General features: G+C 41.0%; 1 protein-coding gene across 2 annotated transcripts in view; it reads left to right on the top strand.

Moving 5' to 3' along the window:
• Nucleotides 1–23,133, top strand: part of ACTR10 (actin related protein 10) — a 165,729-nt gene that overhangs the window by 21,216 nt on the left and 121,380 nt on the right. For both annotated transcript variants that reach the window (XM_085626131.1, XM_085626130.1), the window contains exons 2-6: nucleotides 494–566; nucleotides 2,782–2,864; nucleotides 5,543–5,651; nucleotides 17,330–17,437; nucleotides 19,320–19,387. In XM_085626131.1, the coding sequence (XP_085482257.1) occupies nucleotides 494–566; nucleotides 2,782–2,864; nucleotides 5,543–5,651; nucleotides 17,330–17,437; nucleotides 19,320–19,387 (441 nt within the window). The remainder of the gene's footprint in view (nucleotides 1–493; nucleotides 567–2,781; nucleotides 2,865–5,542; nucleotides 5,652–17,329; nucleotides 17,438–19,319; nucleotides 19,388–23,133) is intronic.

The following is a 23,133-nucleotide window of genomic DNA, read 5'->3' as shown; positions in this document are numbered from 1 at the left end:
CCAAAAGGAGGGACTACTGAGCGTATTCACCAAACAAAAGCTGGCATTTACAAAGGACAGTCAGAGGAACCAATGAAAAAGATGGGCATTGCTTGAAGCCCATATTATAGATACAGAATGTCTCGAAAAGACAGCATGCATGCGCTGCATCGGCAAGATATAAAAAAAAAAGATATGAGGATTTTACTAAGCAGATTCTTAACATAATGTTCTTATCTAGCACAGCTCGGAGACCCTTACACCAAGGACATTATCATGCGTAAATGCTGCTATAATTTGGCGCATTGGTATGCTGTCATGAAGAAGATCTTGGAATATGAACACATTGTTCTTGTGTGTTTGGGGATTATGTTATAGGATACTACTTGTTATGTAACTGCATTTGTGGGTTTGTGGGTTGCTCTGTACACCTCTCTGATAACCTTGCTGCATATGTATGCTTTATAAAACTCTCTAGATAAATACATTTGTTGTTTTTTCCCCATTTTTTTAGGTGTGGATTTGCTGGTGAAACTGGGCCGCGATGTATTATACCAAGTGAAATAAGGAAACCTGAATTTCCAAAGGTAATAATTCTTCTATGCCATTACACAACTGTTGGTTTAGGTCTGTCTTTAGTTAAGACCTTATGATTTTACTAAAATTATATGTATAATAAACCTTTAGCTACTTTCAGCCAGCCTTCTTCATCCAGGGGTCTGTTGTCTATTGTTGGGTCATTCACATTTTTCATCCACCACCTACAGTATGGGGCAATGGGTCCTCCCTCTTGAGCCACTGGCTAAATTAAGTGTGAGTGATGGCATTCTGCTTCTGCAAAAGGTGCACACGCGCACAAAGTGTTTCCATTTTTTTTTTTTTTAGTTCTTTATAGCGCGAACTCGACCCGAAGATATCCGAGCGCTTTACTTGAGCAGCAGTTTTGTTACAGATGGACATATTTATTTTTGTTAGGCACGGGGAGATAAAGTGATTTGCCCAGAATCATAGGATGTTGACCATCCCTGCGGAGACTCGAACCCAGTTCCCCAGCTTCGAGGTAGACGCTCTAGCCGTAAGGCTACATCCTCTCACCAGTTCCGTTCAGTGTCAGAAACTACTGCCGCAAAAAGTGGAATGTGATTAAAAAGTAAATCGTTTTGTTTTTAGCCAATGTTTGTTTTTCTGTGGATTGTGATTAAAAGGTAAATAGTTTTGCCTTTAGCCAATTTCTTTTTTTGGTACAATGGTAATGGCTCACCAGCACTACAAATAATGCAACGTGGCCGCTTGCATCTCTTCATATGTTTGCATCAAATGCATAATTTAAAAAAAAATCAAAAATGGCTGCCTAGGCATGTGCATGCACATGCATGCATGCGTGCCCTCTTTTTTTAATTCCCAATAGATTTTTATTTTTATAAGAGCAGTTCAATGCATTTCACCAGTTATAGGATTACAAGTATGCCTTGACATCATACATTGAGTTGTACATAATCAATCTGTTTAGTAAAGTTCGGTTGAGGAGTTGGCATATAACTATAAATGAGTGTAGAGTCGCTTGTGCGAAGAGTTGAGTTCGGTGGAGGGAATAAGGTCCAGTTGCCCCATGATGGGGGTGCTAGGCCACATGTTCATTCAATAAGCAAGGATGTATTAGTTATTCTGAATGCCGTATAAGGTATGGCGTTGCATGTATGCCTATTTGAGACTGGTGGGCTTAGTATTTAAGTACGAAGGGTGCTTGCACCAGAAGACCCAAATATAGAAAGAAGTATAAGAGAAGAAGGGCGAGTTAGGGAGGGAGGAGGATAGGGTAAGAGATGTGGTGCCATAGCATGATTAAATGCCCACCGGATCAATATGCCCTTTCATGTCTGCTAGGATGTTCCTATCCAATTGTCAAATCAGAATTTTGCAGTAGTCAGTCAAGGTCTGTGGGATTGCTAAATTGATACTGTGTTATTTAAGATGTTATGTATGGGCTACCTGTATACCGTAGGTGGCATGATAATTAATGGACTTTGTTTTCTGCACGTATTCATCAGAACGGTCCCAGAGATTCCTTGATCTGTGTAGAGAAAGTAACTTGCAAAATAGTAAGTTGTCTGAACATTTGGTGGACCACAGCCAGGTCAACCATTTTTAAAAAAAAAGTTTTGCTGATGCAAACTTACATACAGATAATATTACTTTGACTCCCAGTGTCCTCAACAGATCATTAAGGAGATCTACTGTTGCTATGCATGACTAATGTGGATGTATTTTACTTTCAATACACACCATGCAAAGATGGCTGCTAAGGTATGCTCATGCATGGGTGGCCATCGGTCAGTCTTTTTTACTTTGCTGAAGAACATTAAAAGATGTCCACCCTAGTGCACCCATGCAAATTAATAGACGTCCATCTCTAAATATGTTTGTAAACTTTGTAGCAATCCATCTGTGTGCGTGTGCATATGCTTGCGCACACGTGGGTAGGCCGTTCTTGTAATTGCTTTTGTAATAAAGATTTACAAAAACCATTACAAAAAAAATCAAGCATTGGCAAATGTAAAAGGTTGGCAGCCGGCGGTGGTCTAATTGGCTTTTTCCAGTGCTTATTTTATTAGCATGGTGCTTGTTTTGGTGTGAATGTCTTACCTAGAGACACAAGGTTTTCGTTCCATCAGACATTACAGTTGAAAAAAAACATTTATACAAAGCGTTGCATTTATGTCAGCCTCCTTCATTAAAAATGCATCGTCATGTGAATTTAAATATATGACAATAAAATCAGTCATTTTGTTTCTTTTGTTGCAGCCTATTAAAGTTGTTCAGTACAATATCAATACAGAAGAGTTGTATTCATACTTAAAGGAATTTATTCACATGCTCTATTTCAGGTAGGCATGATTTCCTGTTTCGTCTTTTTTGTATTTACTTGCATGCACAAACATTTCATGCAGGGCCATATCTACATTTTGATTTTAGAAGCTGATGCCAAATATTTCAGTGTTGTGATGGAAAAATTAAAGGATGTTCTTCCGGGGGAAGTTCATTTGTAACGTTAAGTAGTAAAGAAATTGATCACTCATTGTTCTATACAGATCTTATATTAAGGGATTTTACCTCAGAATATAGACTCACGGAAAAACTGTAGGTACACTTGAGTGATATTCATTTGTTCGCGTTTATTGGAGTATTGCAGCCCTGATGACGCTTCGAAGCTACCCCTAGGTGGATATGGTGCTAAACAAGTACTGACTAATGTGTAATGCGCAGTCTTCAGCTAGTGGTGCTGGGCTCTTGAGGCATGAATTGTGCAATGATTGCCATTGTGCTAGTTTAAGGAAGATTCTAGAAAATCAAAGAGACTAACTGCGACCGTCAGTCAATCCCTGTGGCCAAAATGGGAGCCAACAATCAATGAAAGTAATACTTTAGTACTTATCTAAATTTTGTTCGTTTGGACCATGTAAACCTTAGAACAGAGCAAACATTTCAATATCTTAAGTTATTTTCATACACACCTCAGCACATGTGAAAAAAATGTGCCTCACCCACGTGAATATTTTTGAATGTGATCAAAAACAATTCAAGTATGTACATTTAATTAAACAACAAAATATAACAAAAAAGGGGAGGGATGGGGTACCAGTCCAGAAAATTCCATGTACACAGGCGGTCACAACATAAAAATAAAAAAAACGTAGATAAAACCGCTATGAATGTGCAGGAGCGAATGAGAACCGAAAAATGAGAAAGGAATCATCTGTTCAGTCCTATTACTCTTCCATTAGATCCCTTTAGAAATGAGGTATTTGCAGGGGGAATTGATAATTCCAGGTCTAAATTCCCCCTTAATTCTCTATTTTTTACCAGATTTTCACAAACAGTTTTCGGCATTCCACTGCTGAAATCTTCTTGAGAAAATTAAAGAACAGAGTTCATAATTCCTTTGGAATTAAGAGGCCTCTAATATTGAGGGCCATAGATTATAGTCCTGAAGTTGTTCTGAAGGGTAATGTTTTCTTGCTGAGTGGCAGAACTAAAAATTGTGTCTAATTTTGTGTGTTAAATATAGGTGAATAATTCATGTTTCTCCCTCACTTAACATATCATCTTGCTTTCTTTGAAATATTTTATACTTGGGCATGTTCATATAAATCTGATGTTATGATGCGTAGTGGTACAAAGCAGCATTCCTCTGGATAATATTTGTGTTCTGATATGTTGAATAAAATGTAAGTTGCTTTGCAGCATGACTTATGTGTTTCCCTACTGTGCATGTTTGACTGAAGTGCAGGATGAAGGGTCATGTTAGCTGCCTCTTAGGACTGTACGACTGTCCTAGATCGCAGAAGCAGGGATGCTATTTTACTAAATTAGCCGTAACGTAAGCAAAAAATAAGGTTACCTATAGGATTGAAAACTGTGCAAGCCTCTTCGAGGACTAGCACGACTTAATGATATGTACAGATTGGCCACGGCCAAAATAACATTTGTAAGGTCTGTCGCCTCTAGAACAGGAAAATATGACCAAATTAGGGCATGGACTGGAATTTCGACTCTGTGCAGTGAGATGTTCGATGATCAGCCACCATTAAACAAAATGAGAAGCAGAGCTAATGAGAGGATGGGCTCAGAGGAGATTGTAGGAGAAGTAGCACCATAACATATAGAAAGAATTGAAGATTAAAAAAGAGTGAACATTTTAAGATGTACTGAAAAATATGGGTTATGCAGATCTCGCCATGTTCTGGATTTATAGGTGACAGGACCTATTGGCATCAGCTAAGAGCAGTGCCATTTGCAATTGTGGTATATAGCACATATAGTCTCAGTGAGTTAAGAAACCCTTTATACTCAATTCAGAGAATCTGTTGTGGGACACTCTTCCCAGATATAAATAGAAGATATGATGATAATTGTAGCAAAATAATGGAATAGCCACCCTGTACAGCCAAGAAGCTAGATTCAAACAGAATTGCAATACTTCTTTGCTGTCTTACATTTGGTGGCACTCATGTTGGTTCTATCCCCAGGACACAACTCTTCCAACCCTCACTTCACCTTAAAATGTTCCTTCCAGCAGCTGAGATTTGGTTCTTCCCTCTCTTCTCATTATTGTGCCCGTTACGAGTGAAGGTCTCGTGCCTTGTAAACAATGCCTTACTGATTATTATATTTGCAGTATGACAGTACTCTCATACTGCAAATATAATAATCAGTAAGGCATTGTCTATAAGACACAATAATCTATTATTCTTTATAAACCTCAGTTTCCCTAGAGGGCCAACATATCTGAGCTGCAACTCGAGAGGGTTTTTTATGGCTCTCATCCCTCAGCCCCAAAAAGCTTTTTACCTATTTGAAAAGTAAACCACTAAATTAGAAATTCTAAAACTGTTTAAATGCAGTTATTCATTAAAATTCCACTGTTTTCTTTGACGAAGCAAGGTAAAAATGATGTGAGTTGCTAATACTGGTGTTGTTTTGTCATGTATAATTTTGAATGATCAAATTGTTTGTGGACATTGGGAGCTGTATATGTTACTTTTTACCCTCTCTTATCTTGCAGACATCTTTTAGTGAATCCGAGGGATCGGCGTGTGGTCATAGTAGAATCCGTTCTGTGCCCCTCCCACTTTAAAGAAACACTGACTAGTGTTCTTTTCAAATATTTCGAGGTATGTTGCTGCGTTGAGACCAATTGCCGCAAGTTGAATTTAGGATAAACCTGCAATATGTTTTATTCAGAAGTGATATTCCCATTATCATGACCATTTCCATCTGTGTATGGACATGTTAGCACCATTGTTACTAGTATGCCCCAACTGTTGTTGTCTTCAGTTTTCTTTTCACAGAGCAGATGGGACATTATTGAAAATATGTTTTAACTTTCAAGGTATTTGGTGCCAGATGTATCAAGCCAAATTCCGATCGCTAATGGTGAAATTTGCAGAATTTCACCGTTTGCGATCGCAAAATCATAGTGTGCAATGTAGGGAACAAAAAACCCACTTGCAAAATAAGGAAATTGTGATTCTCTATTTTGCACACGCATTTAGAGGATCGCAATTTTCGATTCCTTAAATGCTATTCTAGTAGCCATCGCAAATTGCGATATTGCTTTAAGGAATCGCAAATTACCACCAACTTCAAGTTGATCATAATTTGCGATTTCCTAGAAAAATTAACTTTTTTGCATTTTTCAAAGTGCCATGTGGCTCACATACATGCCCTCAGGGCATGTATGTGCGCCACCTCTGCACACAAGCACATTTCAGGGGTGCAACAGGGTGTCCTTTTGGAACCCATGCATCCTTGAAATTGCATGCACAATTTGCGAGTACCTATTGGGTACTTGCAAATTGCGCATGCAATTCCCATTCATTCCTATGAGCCTCTTGGCCCATAGAAATGAATGGGAAGCCATTGCTTATTTGTGACTCACAATTTACGAGTCGCAAATAAGGAATGCGTAGGAATCGCAAAATATTAGCAGATTCCTACATACATTGCATTTTGCGAGTCTATAATAGCGAATCGGTAAAATTCGCTATTATAGACTCGCAAAATGTGATGTTGATACATCTGGCCCTAATTCACGTTTTTGTTTTTAAGGAAATGTCACATTTTTGTTGATGTTTTTTCTCTCGCGGATGTTCACTTAAAATGTTTCTATAAACATGTTTGCACTTTAATTTTATCTTTGTCTCAATTGTCTGAGCATTGCAAAAGTTGACTCTTACTGTTGGGTAGGTAGATGGCGCTTATTATTAAAATTTGTCTTAGATTCGGAGTCTTAGCACCATTTGGTTTATTGTGATGAAGCTACCCTTATTTACAAGTAGAACAAAAGTTTTAGCTGTATCTATAGCCAAGTAACCATCTGTGCCAGGGTTGGAGAGTGTGTTTCCCCAGCAACAATAGTAGTTGGTTTTCCAGAATGACATAGATCATATGGTGCTCAGCATGTCATTTCAGAAATATTTCATGTTCAGAGGCCTTTATTCTTATCCCAAACAGAAAATGGCTGTCATAGGGATGTAATAAAAGGAACGAGAACAACAAGTACTTTATTAGACGTTAGTCAGACAAGCATTGGCATAGCCAATAGGTCTCGCCTTTGGGACCTTATAAGTGTTTAGCCATGCAACAGTTGCATAACTAAATACTTATAAGGTCCCAAAAGCGAGACCTATTGGCTATGCAAAGCAGAAAGTGAAAGTGATCGCGATCACGGTCAAACATCAAAGCGGCCGAAAGTAATCGCGGTAAAGCGCGGCACGTGCGCCCGCGCACATGCACTATAGCTCTTTGCTGGCCTGGTAGCACTTTTTGGAGCCCTCTCAATAAGTCTCACCAGACCAGCGCATGCACTGGGTCAGGCGAGATCTAAAAAAGGGGTATCATTCTGGAGTAGCGGCAGCAGGAACTTCTGCGCCAAAGTGTTTTTGTCCAAGCAGTGGGACTTCCTTTGCTTTTCTCAAACCCTTCGTGCATCATCCACTTCACTGAAAAGAGGAATGCACTGTCTGAGAATGCTAGCTTGGGTAGTTGAGTGCTTTAGTCTGTATTATAAGGTAGGATTTGCAATGCATAAGGACATGCACTGCTGAAAAGGTTTGAGAGCCGGTGAAATGCCATGCAAGGAGAAGAAGTTGTACATCACAATTGGAGGAAATGGTAGAGCACCAAGTAGCATGGTACCTGCTGTATTAATCCAAAATAGCCATCCAAGTCACTTTAAAAGCACCATGCAGTCAATCTGGGTTTTGTAACCCATTGAGCCCTAGCATTTGCTATTTTTCTGCCTGCAGACCCTTTTCAAAGTTAAGTAGAGCCAGGGAATGGACGACGCCTCCTTTTCACCACTGTACTTCTTACAAGAAACATAAAACAGCAGGAAAAAGGGGGGGGGGGTGTAAAATGCCTACAATGTACAGCTTTTTATTCAGTCAGTTCATGGCCATCTTTGACAAAAGTGAGAGAAAAATAAGACAACCTTTCAGTAATTTCAAAATAAGTATTGTGTGTAGGAGAGCCTTACATGATTCAAACCATCCCTCCCTCCCCCCAATTAACCAATTTAACAGGATCGTTTTGAAAGATTACAGACAAAGGAGGTGACATTAGAGGTGAAAAGCTCCCATAGAATCGTACCACCTAAAAATAATAGTACCAAAATTATTGCTGGAATCCATTTGGCCATACCCGCTGCTGCACAGGCAAAAACCCCTTCCCTGGATAGAGAAAATAAAGCCCTTGAATTATGAAAAACACCTAGTCACAAAGGGACTAAAGGTCATGTAAATACTTACGTCTACTTCCCCTTGTGGGGTATAAGCCAGAAACCAGGGCTCTCCTACCATCTCTGTCCTGGGCTTTTCTTTCAATCTAACTTCTGAGGTGTAACCCATCTCCTTGCAGTCAGCCTTGCTGCCTTGATGCCAGGTGTTTCTTGGCCTGCCTCTTTTCCTTTTCCCTTGTGGTGTTTGCCTGGTGATGTTTGATGCCTGCTTGCGGAGCGTGTGACCTATCCAGCTCCAGTGTCTTTTCATGATTTCTTCATGAGCAGGAAGTTGGAAAGTCTGCTGCTATAGGCTGTTATTGCTGATGGTGTTTGGCCAGCCGATTTGGAGGATTTTCGTCAGACAGGTGTTGATGAACTTCTGGACTTTGTTGGTGGTGGTCGCTGTTGTCCTCTAAGATTCTGCTTCATACAGGAGGACCGATTTTATGTTGGTTTTTAAAAAGAAAACTGATCTTGGTTTGCAGCATTAGGTCTTTGGCGCTCCAGGCCTTCTGTAGCTGAATGAAGGCAGCCCGTGCTTTGCCGATTCTTGCATTGATGTCGGCGTCTGTGCCGCCCTGCTTTTTTATGACACTGCCTAGGTAGATGAAGTCCTCAATCTCTTCCAGTGCATCGCCTGGAAGAGTGACTGCAGTAGTGCAGGATCTTGGTTTTGCCCCTGTGGATGGTGAAGCCAAGTTGTGCTGATGTGACTGCCACTTTGTTGGTCTTGTTTTGCATCTATAGATGGGTATGGGAGAGTGGGGCAAGGTCATATGCAAAGTCCAGGTCGTCAAGCTGCGTACAAGGTGTCCACTGGAAACCAATAATTTTTCCTTGCTGTAGATGTCTTCATGATCCAGTCTGTGGCCCGCAGGAAGAGATAAGGTGAGAGCATACAAACCAGGCGGACTCTGGTCCTCGCTTCGAAGGCTTCCATGAGTTGTCCTCCATGAACTATCTTGCAGGTCATTCCCTTGCAAGAGTTCCTTATGATTCTTATGAGTTTATCTGGCACACCGTAGTGGCAGAGAAGTTTCCAAAGGTCTATATGCCACTCTGTTGAATGCCTTCTCCTAGTTGATAAAGTTAACATTGAGGGGGGGTGGAGTTCTATTCCATTAACTGCTCGATGATGATGCGCAGTGTTGCTGTCTGGTGTGTACAGGATCTATCTTTGAGGAAGCCAGCTGTAAATACATAATTACAGCAAGCATTTTCAATGCAATAGGTCTCGCATTTGCGAGAGTTTAAGCTATTGGCATTGTGGATGACAATGCCTTTTATTTATGTGTTTTTAAAAACAACACATATATAAAAGGCATTGTCATTTCTAATTCCATTAGCTCAAACTCTTGCAAATACGAGACTACTTTAGTGGTCCCACGCCCCTTTCTTTAGATGCAGCTCACTGTATTCAGGTTCCAGTGGGCAGCATCTAAAGAAAGGTGCACGGCCAACATTAAAGTGAAAGTGCGGTACGGGGCGCTTTCACCCAAACAGAAAAAATAAATAAAGGTTCTGTAGCACGGCCGCTAAAGTGAAAGCGGACCGCGCTGTAAATAAAATAAATAAATAAGCACGTCCCCCTAAAGTGAAAGCGGACCGCGCCGTATTTTAAATAAATAAGCGCCACCACTATAGTTAAAGTGGACCGTGCTGTAAATTAAATACATTACTAATAATATAAAAGCGGGCGGCGTGCTGCAACGTAATGAGTGGACTAGAGGAAGATCATTAAAGAAAATAGTGCTCGCCGACTACATAAAGCTGACCGTGTAACAACACAAGTAACAAGTCCAGTCCTTATGGGAGGTTACAAATGCAGACATGGTGGTACCAAGGAGGGACTACTAAGCCTATTCACCAATGAAAAGCAACGATTTTGAAAGGACAGTAACAGTAGCCAATTGAAAAAATGGGCGACAAACGGGGGGAGCTTCTATTCCATACCTCAATACAGCATGCCTCGCAGAGCAGTGCATGCACTGCCCAAGCTCGACCTAATAATCTGAGTAAATTCCAGAGTGTTGTGGCTCCCTCTCTTGTCCTATTAGCCCCACAACTGTACCTGCTAAATTGGAGCTAGCTATACATCCTAATCCTGTTGGAACAGATAGCATGAAGGTTTCCTTGGCACACCATTAGAGCTTTGAAATCCTTGTAATTGAAAAGTAGAAGCTCCTGAAACCATCAGCAATACTTAAAGAACCCAAAAAAAGTGCAGAGCAAATGCTCTTAAATGCAAATCCAGGCCTTTTCTGGCTAGGGTCAGCAATAGGAAATTGTGTAGCTAAGGAGGTTAACATTATGGAATTTATGAAAGGCATGCCACAAATTACTGAAACATATTTGAACAAAGTCTTTAGAATACAAGAAATATTATAATCTCTAATTTGAATAAGCCCCTAAGAGGGAAACGAGACACCCTATTAAACAGCATATGACACGGTTAGATGAAAACATCGGCTCAGATGTTGTAAGTCCACAAGATGGTAGGACTTCTCTTAGGATTCAAATCAAGGAGTAGTCGATGAGCAAAGACTGCCTAGTGTGGGTTATGGAAAAGGAATTGTCCCACAATTCATCAGTGTCAACAAGCAACTGGCACAGAAACCCTCTGGTTTGAACAGCTCAACTGCTATGCAACATGTTAAAAAGAAAAAAAAGTGAAAAAGCCATTAGGTTTCACATAGGTGAAATCTGTTGGCTTTGCCAATGCTTGTTCTTCTAAGCTACTCTTAGTATATTTGCACTTTTAAACAGATTCACCATTCCACTTGGTCAGTTTTACCCATTTCATCTAGGGCCTTTCCTATACCTTCACCTACATTTCATTTCTTACCATTAACAATATCATAATTTTAAAACTTACACCACACTTTTCTTATGCATTCCATGAGAGTGCATGTTTTTTTACTATTCAGGGCGTCGCCTTGTTTTCATTTGTTCTTTTCACAGTACGTTTTTTTCCATAGCATTATAAAAATTTCCTTTTCCACAATGTTGTCGTTCAAGCCACTCTTGCATATGCTTTCACTTTTAAACAGCTCTGCCCTTCGAGCCACACTGCTGCACGCTTTAACTCCACGTTGGGCTCTCTTGTTAGTTTCCACCACCCCGCCATTTTCTTCTGTCTGTGTGTTTGCCTCTTTGCGCCCTCCATGTTGCTCCCCACCCACCCACACCTGTGGTTTTGCTTCTGCCCTACTTCCTTGCTTTTTCCTCCCGACCGTCTGTTGTTTTCCTGCCCACTGTGTGTTACTGCTCCCCAACAACGTCCACCCCCACTCTCTCTTATCAACTCTAATCAATAAACAAAAAAAACCACTTGCGTTATTTTATAGGCATGCATTCTTAGTGCACACACCTACAAAATGACACAGCTGGCCTGTAGGCTTTTATGATTTCCTGTTTATTAGCCATTCTTCACAACATCAGCAATGCTTTACAGCATGGCTAAAAGGATTGACAAAGACAATAGGTCCACAAGGCGAGTCCATTTAGCTTTGCTAATGGTTATTTAATTCTTTGTTCGACTAGCAGGACTGAGAATAAGTGTCCTACATTTGAAATCCGGATTATACTTATAAAGACCCTAGGCTGCAGAAGATATTCAGTCTTGGACAGATGTAGGCTGAGTGGAAATAACACACCTGCGTATTACCTTCATTGAAATGGCAATGACCTTCTGGGCCTTTTGATACCTCATACTATTTGCTCAAACTAGTGGCTGTAGAATCAACAACTGAATAACAAAATTACATATGTGCACTACACATAGAGTTGTTGTGTCTATTGTGTGAAATGGGCATTTGCAACTTAATATTGTAATGTGAAATTGCTTATTATCTCATTGGAATAAATTGTGCACCATGTTAGTATCTTTGACTTTTTATATTATCGTATCCAGTTCTAGTAGTATAATTTAAACAACTTATAAAATAAGTTACCAGGAAACATTTTACTAAAAGGGTGCGATTTCTTACGTTGAATATTGTTTAATTAAACTGTAGCCGAACAACAAGATTCTTTTCTTGATAGTATTCATTTTTGCTACGAACGTTTTACCAGAATGTGAAAGGCAACCCAGGGTCTAAAGGTTTCTCCTAAATAGCTCCCGGTTCTGCCTGCATGAGTGGCCTCTTAACACATTTTATTGTTCATCCGACGTTTTAGTAGTGACAGATGTTGCCGTCTCAAATGACATAATTTAACCACTTCTTGACCCTGACCAGGATCATGAAAAAGCTACTAAAAGGGGCCATTATTTTTTACTGTGTTCATCTGAACTTCAGTGACACACCATTACGTTGCATTAAGTAAGTACTTTTCCAAGCACTTGGTGTGGCCAATTACGTTCCTAGAAACGATGGTCCCATCATTCTAACAACCTAGACCATCCAATTTACTCTCCATTAGTAGTGCTAAACCTAGTGATTGGTTTAACTGTAAAGTCTGCTCCCAGTCTACCATGCCTTGCTTAGGGCAGCACTTATCAACTCGGATCAGTAAACAAAAAGAAAACCTTGCGTTAATTTGTAGGCTAGCATTCTTGGTGCACGCACCTACAAAATGACGCATCTGGCCCGTATAGGCTTTTATTATTTCCTGTTTATTAGCCATGCTGCACAACATCAGCAGTGCTCCACAGCATGGCTAATAGGATTGACAAACACAATAAATCCGAAAGGCGAGTCCTATTAGCTTTGCCAATGGTCATTTAATTATTTGTTCGATAAGCAGGACTGAGAATAAATGTCCTACATTTGAAATCCGGATTATACTTGTGAAGAACCTAGGCTGCAGAAGATATTCAGTCTTGTATAGATGTAGGCTGAGAGGAAATAACAAAACTGGGTATTACCTCCCATTGGTATTTTTTTAGCTCCTAAGTTGCAAGCTCTTGGCAAAACTGTGTTCATTGCTTTCTCACTTGCATTTTAGGAGAGCCCATTCTCAGGTTATTTCTGACAGATATGATAATTGTATTTGACCCTCAGATAGTAGCCTTCCGAACTCCAGTCTGTTCCCATTTTTAGGTCTCAGCTGGCGTTTGAGCGCGCATGCGCTCCTCGCCTCGAGACTTATAGTGAGCAAGTCAGTTTCCAGAAGGGGACTCGAGCCCCGCCCCTCCTTTCCATTGGGTAGCGTCAGCGTTTATGGTAAACACTGGCTTCCCATTGGAAAGGAGGGTTTTTAGTTACCTCCCTTTGGCTTTTTGGTGGACTGCCTCGCCTGTTTCACGGCTGTCGTGAAGACTTTTCTTATCTGCTTATTTATTTACCAAGCTTGTTAAAAGTCTTGGGCGGTTGCAGCATAATTTGAAAGACTGAAGGACAGCATATATGGGAAGATTCCGAGTTATTCACGAGTAGTGAATATTTCCATTTACACCCAACGGTGAGCTGGTGTCCACTAATGAAAATACTGCTATCAGGGGCTGCTGCTAGCTGAACCACATCCAAATACTACCGGTCTGCAAATGTCACAAAAACCATTCTCATTATATTATTGAACCATTATACCCATTTTATCCCATCGGTACATATTATATCACACGGCTTGTTCCGGTGTAATGTAGCATGAAACGGTATAAACGCGTTTCTGTTGTGACGGAAGCCAGCTGCAATATATATATATGCTGTAGTGGCACAGTAACTTATATATTTTTTTGCTTCTCGCTCCTTTCCGATGTCCGTGAATTTGGCACTTCGGGCGAACTGCCAGCGCGGAAATTCGGAAAACGACTGAGGCCAATACTAACGAAAATAATGTTTCCGTTGTTGACGTGTTGTGATATTTAACATATTGGCATAGCCAGCCTCTGTATGCACGGGGATAGCAATGACGGGTTAGTAAACACAAACACATATCACTCTCTAGTTAACAGAACCACGGCTTTGCACTGGGTACTTATGCAAACGCTGGCGCTGCACGAAACACCAGGATGAATGCACGTGTCAAGGTGCTGCACGAAGAACCAGGATGAATGTACATTTCAAGGTGCTGCACGAAACAGGATGAGTGCACGTTTCAAGGCGCTGCACGAAACACCAGGATGAATGCACGTATCAAGGCGCTGCACGAAACACCAGGATGAATGCACGTGTCAAGGCGCTGCACAAAACACCAGGATGAATGCACGCTTCAAGGTGCTGTACGAAACACCAGGATGAATGCACGTGTCAAGGCGCTGTATGAAACACCAGGATGAATGCATGTTTCAAGGCGCTGCACAAGACATCCGGATGAATGCAAGTGTCAAGGCGCTGCAGGAAACACCAGGATGAATGCACGTTTCAAACTGTCCACGTGCGATCAGCCCCGGGTTTCACACATTGCGTCCTGTCCAGTGGTGGTGGCTTGCTGACAGAAACAGCAAGGAAACAATTTAGGAGTGTGTTTATAAAATAAGGTTAGGTGGCGATTGTGATCCACCGTTTTTTTTTTTTATTTTACAAGCAAATAATTAATTCCAAGTTAATGTCTGGAGCAGGGATTGGCCAGAATTTCGAACCGTTTTGAAAGCGAGAATTTCGAATGTGGAATGTTTGAGAATGTGTCGCGTAATGAGATGGCTGCAGTCAAGGATCGATTCTTATAGAAATACAGCAGTAAACGAGATTTGCGAACTATTAAATGCAAGATTGGAAAGCAGGGAGAAAAATAACAGGGATGGGAAGGAGGTAGAGAAAGAAAGGGAGAGAGGGAAAGAACGAGAGAGAGAGAGATGGGGAGGGGCAGAGGCGAGTGAGAACAATTCATAGACAGGGTTCGGAGACAAAGGGGAGAAAATGAGAAAAGAACTAGAAAAGCGGCGGAGGGAGGGGTATAGTGAAAAAGGTGTGTGTGAGACCGACAGAGGGAGAGAGAGAGGTAAGATGATGGAAGGCAGAAAAATAAATGCCAGGATGTAGAAAGATAAAGAAACATATGAAGGAAGAAAATAGGGCTTTATATGAAGGAAAAGAAAGCGTAGCAGAGAAGAAGAGAGATCTCTGGACAGACAGAGTGGAGAGTAAGGAGACACAGATATTGAAGCAAAAGGTGTGTGAGAGAAACTGAGGAGAGAGAACGAAATGCAGAGTTGGTGCGGGTGAGAGACAAACTGGAAGTATGACAGACTGGGCAGTTTATAAATAAAACCATATTTCGATAGATATATAGATAGATAGGTCTGGTGTGTACTATGCACAGGAGTATGAACACATATTTTTATATGCAATTAATGAACCATAAACTAACACCAATAATACTTAACCAGGGGAACATTATGACCTGTGGTGCTGATTGTCTGCTGTGACAATAATAATTGTTTCATCGGATAACTTCCTATGTCTTGCTTTTCGATAATTTGTGGGTACCACAGCAAGCCACTGGTATCCTGAAATGAGCACTCCCTGTAATAAAGGGGTGCCTTGTACCCCCCCCTCCCTGCAGACGTTATTAGTTCTGACAGCCGCGGATCGGCTTCGCAGCAGAGGATTTGGTGCGGGGATGACAGACATTAAAAATGCAATCGGTCTCGCCGTTAGTTAAGTTAAAGCCTCTTGCTTTCCTTTACAATACCATTAGCAAAGCAAATGGCTTTAACTTAATAAAAGGCGAGACCTATTGCATTTTCAATGCTTGTTAATGTACCTTCTCTAAATCGCCTTGCTTGTCCGTGCCCACTTTCAAGGAACTGGAAAGCACAATAGATCAATAAATCGAAATTTTCACTGATTGCTCTCTCATCTGAGGTGTTACCACCCCCCCCCCCCCCCCAGGGCCTTCTAAGCACTTCCTCTTCTTATGAAACAAATGTTGGATAATAAGTTTCTCTCAATTTTTTGCCCCATTTGTAATAAGTTCTTAGTCACCATGCTATTGGAGAGCGTAGGTACTGAACGGAGCAAGAAGTTTGTTGACGGCCAATATCTAATTCATACTTCTGCCCAGCAACTGACTTCGTAGTCACCCCTCCTGGACGACTTGTGAGTGGCAATAAAACATGGCTGTATCTGTGCTCAGGTTTTGTTAAACCTTCATTCAAAACATTTTTTATCAGGTCCTTATCAGAGGCACTAGAATTATTTTCCTTATGCCGTTTCCTTTTTAACTTGTACCTATCTTCATCCATATGCTTGCATTGTTATTTACATGTATTTCAGTGACTGCCGTTCTGTCCTGGGCCCTGATAAATCTTAGGCCATCAGCACTCCTATTGCACTCTTTTCTGCAAATAGTCATTTTACGGTCTAATACTAATTGTCCCAATGTTAAGCCCACAAAGAGGTAGGTGGTTGTCTGTAGTGAATACTCAAAACTTAACTCTTAAGACCTTTGGATAGAAGACAAGGGACTCCATTGTCTCCCAACAGAAAGTGTCAGGGATTGCAGTTGCATGATTGATGCCTCACTTTCTTTAGTTTCCCATATCAGTAGCATTGTGGAAGATGGTACTTTCATTGTAAGAATATCGCAATGCAATTTTGGTAGCTTTCCTAAACCTGGCTAGTTTGGGTTCTGTCCGAATGGCAACTGGGTGTGAGTTTGAAAACCTGGCTGCTCTGACCAGCCCTGAATTTTATGAGTTGTCTCCCATTAAACTAAGTAGTATGTCTCCTTGTCAGGTAGTTTGAGTTGCCAATGTTCTAGGCCCAGCTTAATTGATTCGGATGCTATCATACCCACGTTTTTTCATCTGATTTGATCAATCTTTTTTTTTTCTCTTCCAAAGTAAACTTGCATTTTTATACCTGATTCAGAGTATTTCGACTGCAGGTAAAAGGAATATTTCCCAAAGTTTGGTTGGGGAAAATGCTTATTTTGGCATTCCTACTAGATAAATTCTCTACAATTGTTGGATTCTGCGTTGCGTAAATGCAGCTATTGAACATGGAAACCATAGTTGGCTTTGTCCTTAATCGATCCCATAACTACCACAAACCGTGCAGTATAAACAAAGGTTTCATAATTTCAGAGGATTGTGATAATTTGTATTTGAACGTTTTGTATCGTGTTACTAACATGCAGTGTTGGTATCGGTGTTTTTATTAATCTGTATAATATGTTTTGTTCCAGGTTCCATCAGTTCTGTTTGCTCCAAGCCATTTGATGTCTTTATTGACTCTTGGAATTAATTCAGCAATGGTCCTGGACTGTGGATATGCAGAAAGTCTGGTGTTGCCTGTATCTTTTGATGAAACATTATTTGCTAGAAAACATTGCATCCCATGTATAGTTCCTCTTATGTAGCACCACTAATGTAGAAATTCTGTCTCACACAAAACAATAATAGGTCGTGTCTGCCTAAACAATGAGTCCCCAAGTATTCTGCATCATAATCCAGGCTGGCCGTTTTGGGAGGTTAGTCCCAGGGACTTAAATTAGTAAATCAAAAGGTTATGCACGTTACTGCATACTAAGCACCCACATGGTTATTACTTGTAGCACTTGCTGTTATCCTCTTTTGAACCTAGGAAAGGTAAGCATGTTATGTTACAGCATTCACAATTTTTGCGAGTATAAACAAAAAACAATGGCAAGCAGTTTGTTTCAAAATGAATGTGTGTAGTTAAATGTTACACTAGTTATAAAAAAATACTTTAAATTCTTATATTAGTGACTTTTTCAATGGCTAAGGGTATTTATAATAATTAGCCCCCCTATACAAGGACATCTTTAGTCCTCTTGGGTAGTCAAGCAGTGAAAGAGTTGCGTCCTTCAACTGACACTAGACAGTAATGCAAAGCAGAAGTCTTGAGAAGTAATTCGAGATTGCATATCCAGTGAATGAGGGATAGGAAGGGCACCGTTTTTTCATCCTAATCACATGACCACACATGGTGAGCTGAGATTGTACCTTGGAAGACTGGGTGAAGTATGGACTCCAAGAGGGAGGCTTAGAGAGGAGGCTTGGGAGAGCCACCTATGAATGTGCAGGTTAGTGTCAACCTCACAGGTATAAGAAGTGTAACTCTGCTGCAGAAGCGTTGGTCTAGGAATACTGCTGATATAAGATACAGGATGTGTGCCATGTCATGTTTTCACTTTTGTCTGCACCATTTCAGGCAGCCTGCAGTGGCAGTGTGCATAAGTTTGGTGTTGGGTCGTCCCTTATGGTGGAACAATACATGCTGCAGCTCTTAGGGGCCCTCTTTAGTACCCATGCCCTGGGTACCAGGGGTACCATTTACTAGGGACCTACAGGGGTGCTAAAGGTCTTGCCAATTTGTGGAACAATTGCACAGTTACCTTGTTTTTGGGAGAGAACACCGATACTGGAGACCTGGTTACGAGGAACTCAGTGCACTTTCATCAAAGCTGAATCAAATACCATGCTAAAATTGGGGGTGACCATAACAAAAAGGGGCACTTTACTACATACCACATGTACGTTTAACCTAAAAGGCACAGATTTGAGCCTCTATAAGACCAGCTAAGCTTCAGACCCTTTCATGGTCAATAAATGGGGCGCTTGTAAGGAGCACCTCATTTTACAAGAAACTTGATAATTGGCTACAATCTAATCCTACACTGAAATCATGCACTGTATGAAAATGTGAAAAAATAACTATTTGAATTGTTATGTTTAAGTACAACCATCCATCAGATCCAGAGCTTCTTTGTGGGTAATTTGGCTGAAAAGATTTACACTTTTTCAGCTTCAGGAAAACGTTTGCTGAAGATCGTAACTTTGTGCCAAAGCATGTGGATTTGTCCTGGGGTTGCGATTCCCAGAAGCTATCACTGAGAAAACCGGAGTGATTCTGACCAGGGCACTAGTTAAATTTGCCCCTGAGCATCTTGTCTAGTGGGGCCAATTACTACCCAGGTGAACGGTTGTTCAGCTGTAGTGCACTGTCGTACAACAATTCACTTTACAACCTGCACATATGTATGTGCTCCAGTCTCTCACTTTTTCTTTTAAAGAAGGCTAGTACTCCAGTCTTCAGCTATGCTACTTTGCTTTGAGAACTTTGGGAATGCTTGTGAAAATGTGCCCCTTTTGTATTGTGCAAAACTTGTTTTTCTGCTGTTATATTGTTAGATTTTCTTTAACTCTGTGCAGATTTATGAAGGAATACCAATTCTGAATTGCTGGGAAGCCCTTCCCCTAGGTGGAAGGGCTATTCACAAGTAAGTATTCATCAGATAACATTCATTCATGTGACTTAAGAATGTAATGTATGTATTTGTCATGATACAGTTTGACCAGACCGGTAATTAAGTGCTTTCTGAAAACAAAAACATTGGTGGTCAACTTGTTCACTCACAATTCAATTTCTCAGGTGGGCTTCTTTCTGTATTTCCTATGATAGTGTTTCAAACTGCTTTAGTTTGTCACATCAAAAGTGTGAACCAATAACCGGAATCACCAATGAATGTAGTTTAAACCTGTGGCAGTGGCCCAGAATATATTACCTCTTCCTTTTGTTCCTTTTAACTAATTTGTATGGGACTATACGCATAGAACAGGATTGAGACAGGGTTGTCCTATACCCCCTTGAAGGTGGAACCTTAGACACATCAAAATGGTGGCAATCTCTGAACTCAAAAGATCAGATCAACACTTAAATTGTCTATGTCCACCAATGACGTGCTTATCCCTCTGTTCAGGTTCAAACCTCATCTCTGTACTGTGCAGTTGGTTGTATATAAATGGAAAAACAATAAAACACAAGTTTTTCAAAAAAAGAAACTGAAAACCTTAGTCCCCATGCTCCTAGTGAAGCTACAAGCATGGAGGGAAGCTTCAAGATAAACATACCAACTCTGAGGGGTTTAACCTGGCCTTATACCTAAACATGATGGAGCGCCTGAAGTGGCAAATGTCTTTTAGAGGAGAGGGTAGTAAAGTACCTGAGGGGCTGTATAATAGTAGATTTGCATACCACCCAATAGAAAGAAGAGTTACAGGGAGCAGCCAAATTACATTAAAACAGATGTGCAGAAGTGGAGCACTGTGGCAGTTTCATGGGCAGGAACAAGGGGCTTCATCATGATGACTTATTGCCTAAAATACTATACTTTTTTCAGGCCTTACCATTGGGTCTTTGTACAGAATGTCTCATGGAGTTGCAAAGAATGTGCAAAACATTGATCTGATGCAGGATAAGCCCAAGAATCTCAATCTTTCAAAGGCTGTTGATACCAGTGGAATGAGGTCTGGGGATCCCAAAACTGAAATATTTTTATAAAGCCTCCCAGCTGCATTATAAAGTGGAATGTTTGAGGATGGACAGTGAGCAACAGAACAGCCCCATTTGGGAGGTCTTTTGGATCTCAAACTAGCAGTGGAGTTGCTGTTGTCCATCTCCCCTATGATTCGAGCAACACTGCAGGGGGCTACAGCATGGGTATTAGATGAAAGGGCTGATGAAACATCTCCTCGCTGTTCATCCAGTTCTTTGAGAACAAGGATTTCTTGCTTGCATTGATAGGAGGGGATTTTGCAAAGTAGAAGGAGTATAATTGAACTTGATTAGAGACCTAGTCAGTAAAGGGATACTCCAAAAACTCTTTAACAGATAGTTTAGGACTTTATTTTTTTTAATTTTTTTACGGAGTTTTATATAGGGCAAACTTGACCCGAATCTGATATCAGAGCGCTTTACATAGCACCAGTTGCATTACATGAGGACACAGTCATTTTTATTAGGCACATTCTTCTCCCTGAAACTGATCAATTAAGATATGCTTAAGAGGGCCACAGGGTCTTTAACAAACAGCCACCAGACCATTGTTCCATTTTCAGAAACTAAGAAATAATCTGAATATGTCGTAGGACAGATGCCCACAGTACCAACAGATGCAAAGTGGAGGGAAACACCATACAAAACATTTATAGGTGGCACTGCTCCCCATTAATGCTACGCAGTATGAGAATCGCTTGAATTGATTTCTTCTGGGAGGAGCTTTGATTCAAAAAGCACAATTACACACTTGTTTTATATCTGGCCTAAAGTTAAGGATTTCTGCTGAGAAGTTTAGAATGTTTTGAGCAAAAAACAGGGGAACCCTGAGACCAAACTGGTGGACATCATTTCAGACCCATATTAGCCAACAGATAGATTTCTATTTAGAACAAACTCTGATATGTTGTTTGAAGGAAAGCAGACCATCGTTGTACTCTTGGGAACTTCTGAGGTACCACTAGCTCCCAAATGTGCGATGCTTGTTAGGGATGGCGGCAATCATTTTTGAGATGCATGGGGCTCGACAGCAATTAGGAAAAATAGGGGCTCCATCATTAACTTCCTGTGACAGGATTTAATAGAGCCATCATGTTCAAGGCATGTTAAGGGCCATAACTTAATTCGAAGAACACCTGAAAAGTATCTGATGCAGGACTATTTATTCTAAGTGGTTGGGCATAATGTACCTCACACTTGTCCTTTACTGCTGGTGTGAGGGGCGATGTGCGATTTAATGATTGAGGTCTAAGGGTGGTGAATTGTTGGTTGGAAAGGCGGAAGGAGGTTGTGTCCCAGTTCCTTAATTCAGTAGTAGTGTTCACCTTGATGTTGTATATTGTCAAAACTTTGATATAAAAGTATTGAAACCCAAGTTGAACAATTTTTTTAAATAAGCTTATTTTAAACTGTGTGTGACAAACATTTGCACAGTGCATGACTTTGCAACTACTGAAATTAATTCTACTACGATTAATTTCTGCTATCTAGCATGAACACTGGTTATTTGGCTCCCCATTTATTAAGTAAGTAGTCACCACTGAGTGTTTTGCTCTTTTACAAATAAAAGGTGTAGGAAGCTGGCTCTTTATATGATATATCAAAATGATATATATATATATCATATAAAGAATCCAGGGGTTTCCTTCTAGGTGGACAGGGGCATGCTCTAGCAATCATAATGTGCTCTTCTAAAGGGTAGTGTGGTTGAGCAGCCTTAGTCTTTTCAGAGGGGAGTGTTATGCATCCACAAATGCACACAGTAGTGAGTGAGACACATGACTCAATAAGGAGATCCACACAAATTTATAAAAATAACACGTATCTTTATATATATTTAGGCACCAGAAGCAATTCATTCAGCTAATACGTTTTTTAAAAGAAATAGTTCTGTATTTAAAAAGTCGACACCTAGTGCAATTTTCAGAAGCTGCAATGCTATCCTATCAGACGAAAAGCAAGTGCGGCATTCAGGTACAGTACAGCGATTTACGAGACGAGTCTCTAGGAGTTGAGATGAGTGGTGGGCAAGGTCCAAGACAGCACCAGCAGAACACCACCAGCCGCGCTAGGGCGGATGAGGGCAGGGGTGCAAAACAGTGTCTGGTTCCCAATGTCTTCGCGTAAAGAGGCTGCAGGCTTTGACTGGGGAGCCAGTCTGGCTGAACAAACAGGGGGCTCAGGCCTCACTATTCTCAGGGATGTAAGGACACCTTGGGTCCTCTTCTCCACGGCCCTGGCAGCAGTTGTGGTAGAGGGGGGCTGCAGAAGACATCGGAGAGTTCACTGGAGGCTAAACCGCGGTGGACTCGGTCTCTGGGGGACCACTCTGACGCCATTGGCTCATTCAGCTCGGGCTTGGAGTGACGGGTGCAGTGTTGTCGTGTATCTGCAGTCACAAAGTCCTCTCAGGAGTCTTTGTGTGCCTGCAGGATGCAGAGAAGCTGGTCCGCTGCTTCTCGGGAGTTCTAGGTTCCTAAGTGAAGTGTTGGCAGGTCTACCAGGCTTTGGGGGCTCAGCAGCTGCAGGACAAGTCGTCTTTTGGTGCAATCATTGAAGGCAGCAGGGAGGCCTGCTGGGTTGACGACAAGTCAGTTGCATGGGCTTCTGTTCTTGCTCTTTGCCACTGTTCATGTCTGTCTTCTTCTTTCAGGCCAGCACAATCTGTCTCTCTGGTGCCAGCGGCTCCCC

The sequence above is a fragment of the Triturus cristatus genome, chromosome 9 (genome assembly GCF_964204655.1).
Source record: "Triturus cristatus chromosome 9, aTriCri1.1, whole genome shotgun sequence".
Taxonomy (NCBI): Eukaryota; Metazoa; Chordata; class Amphibia; order Caudata; family Salamandridae; genus Triturus; species Triturus cristatus.
Note: the sequence above shows the minus strand (reverse complement) of the source record. Positions and strands in the feature narration are given on the sequence as shown.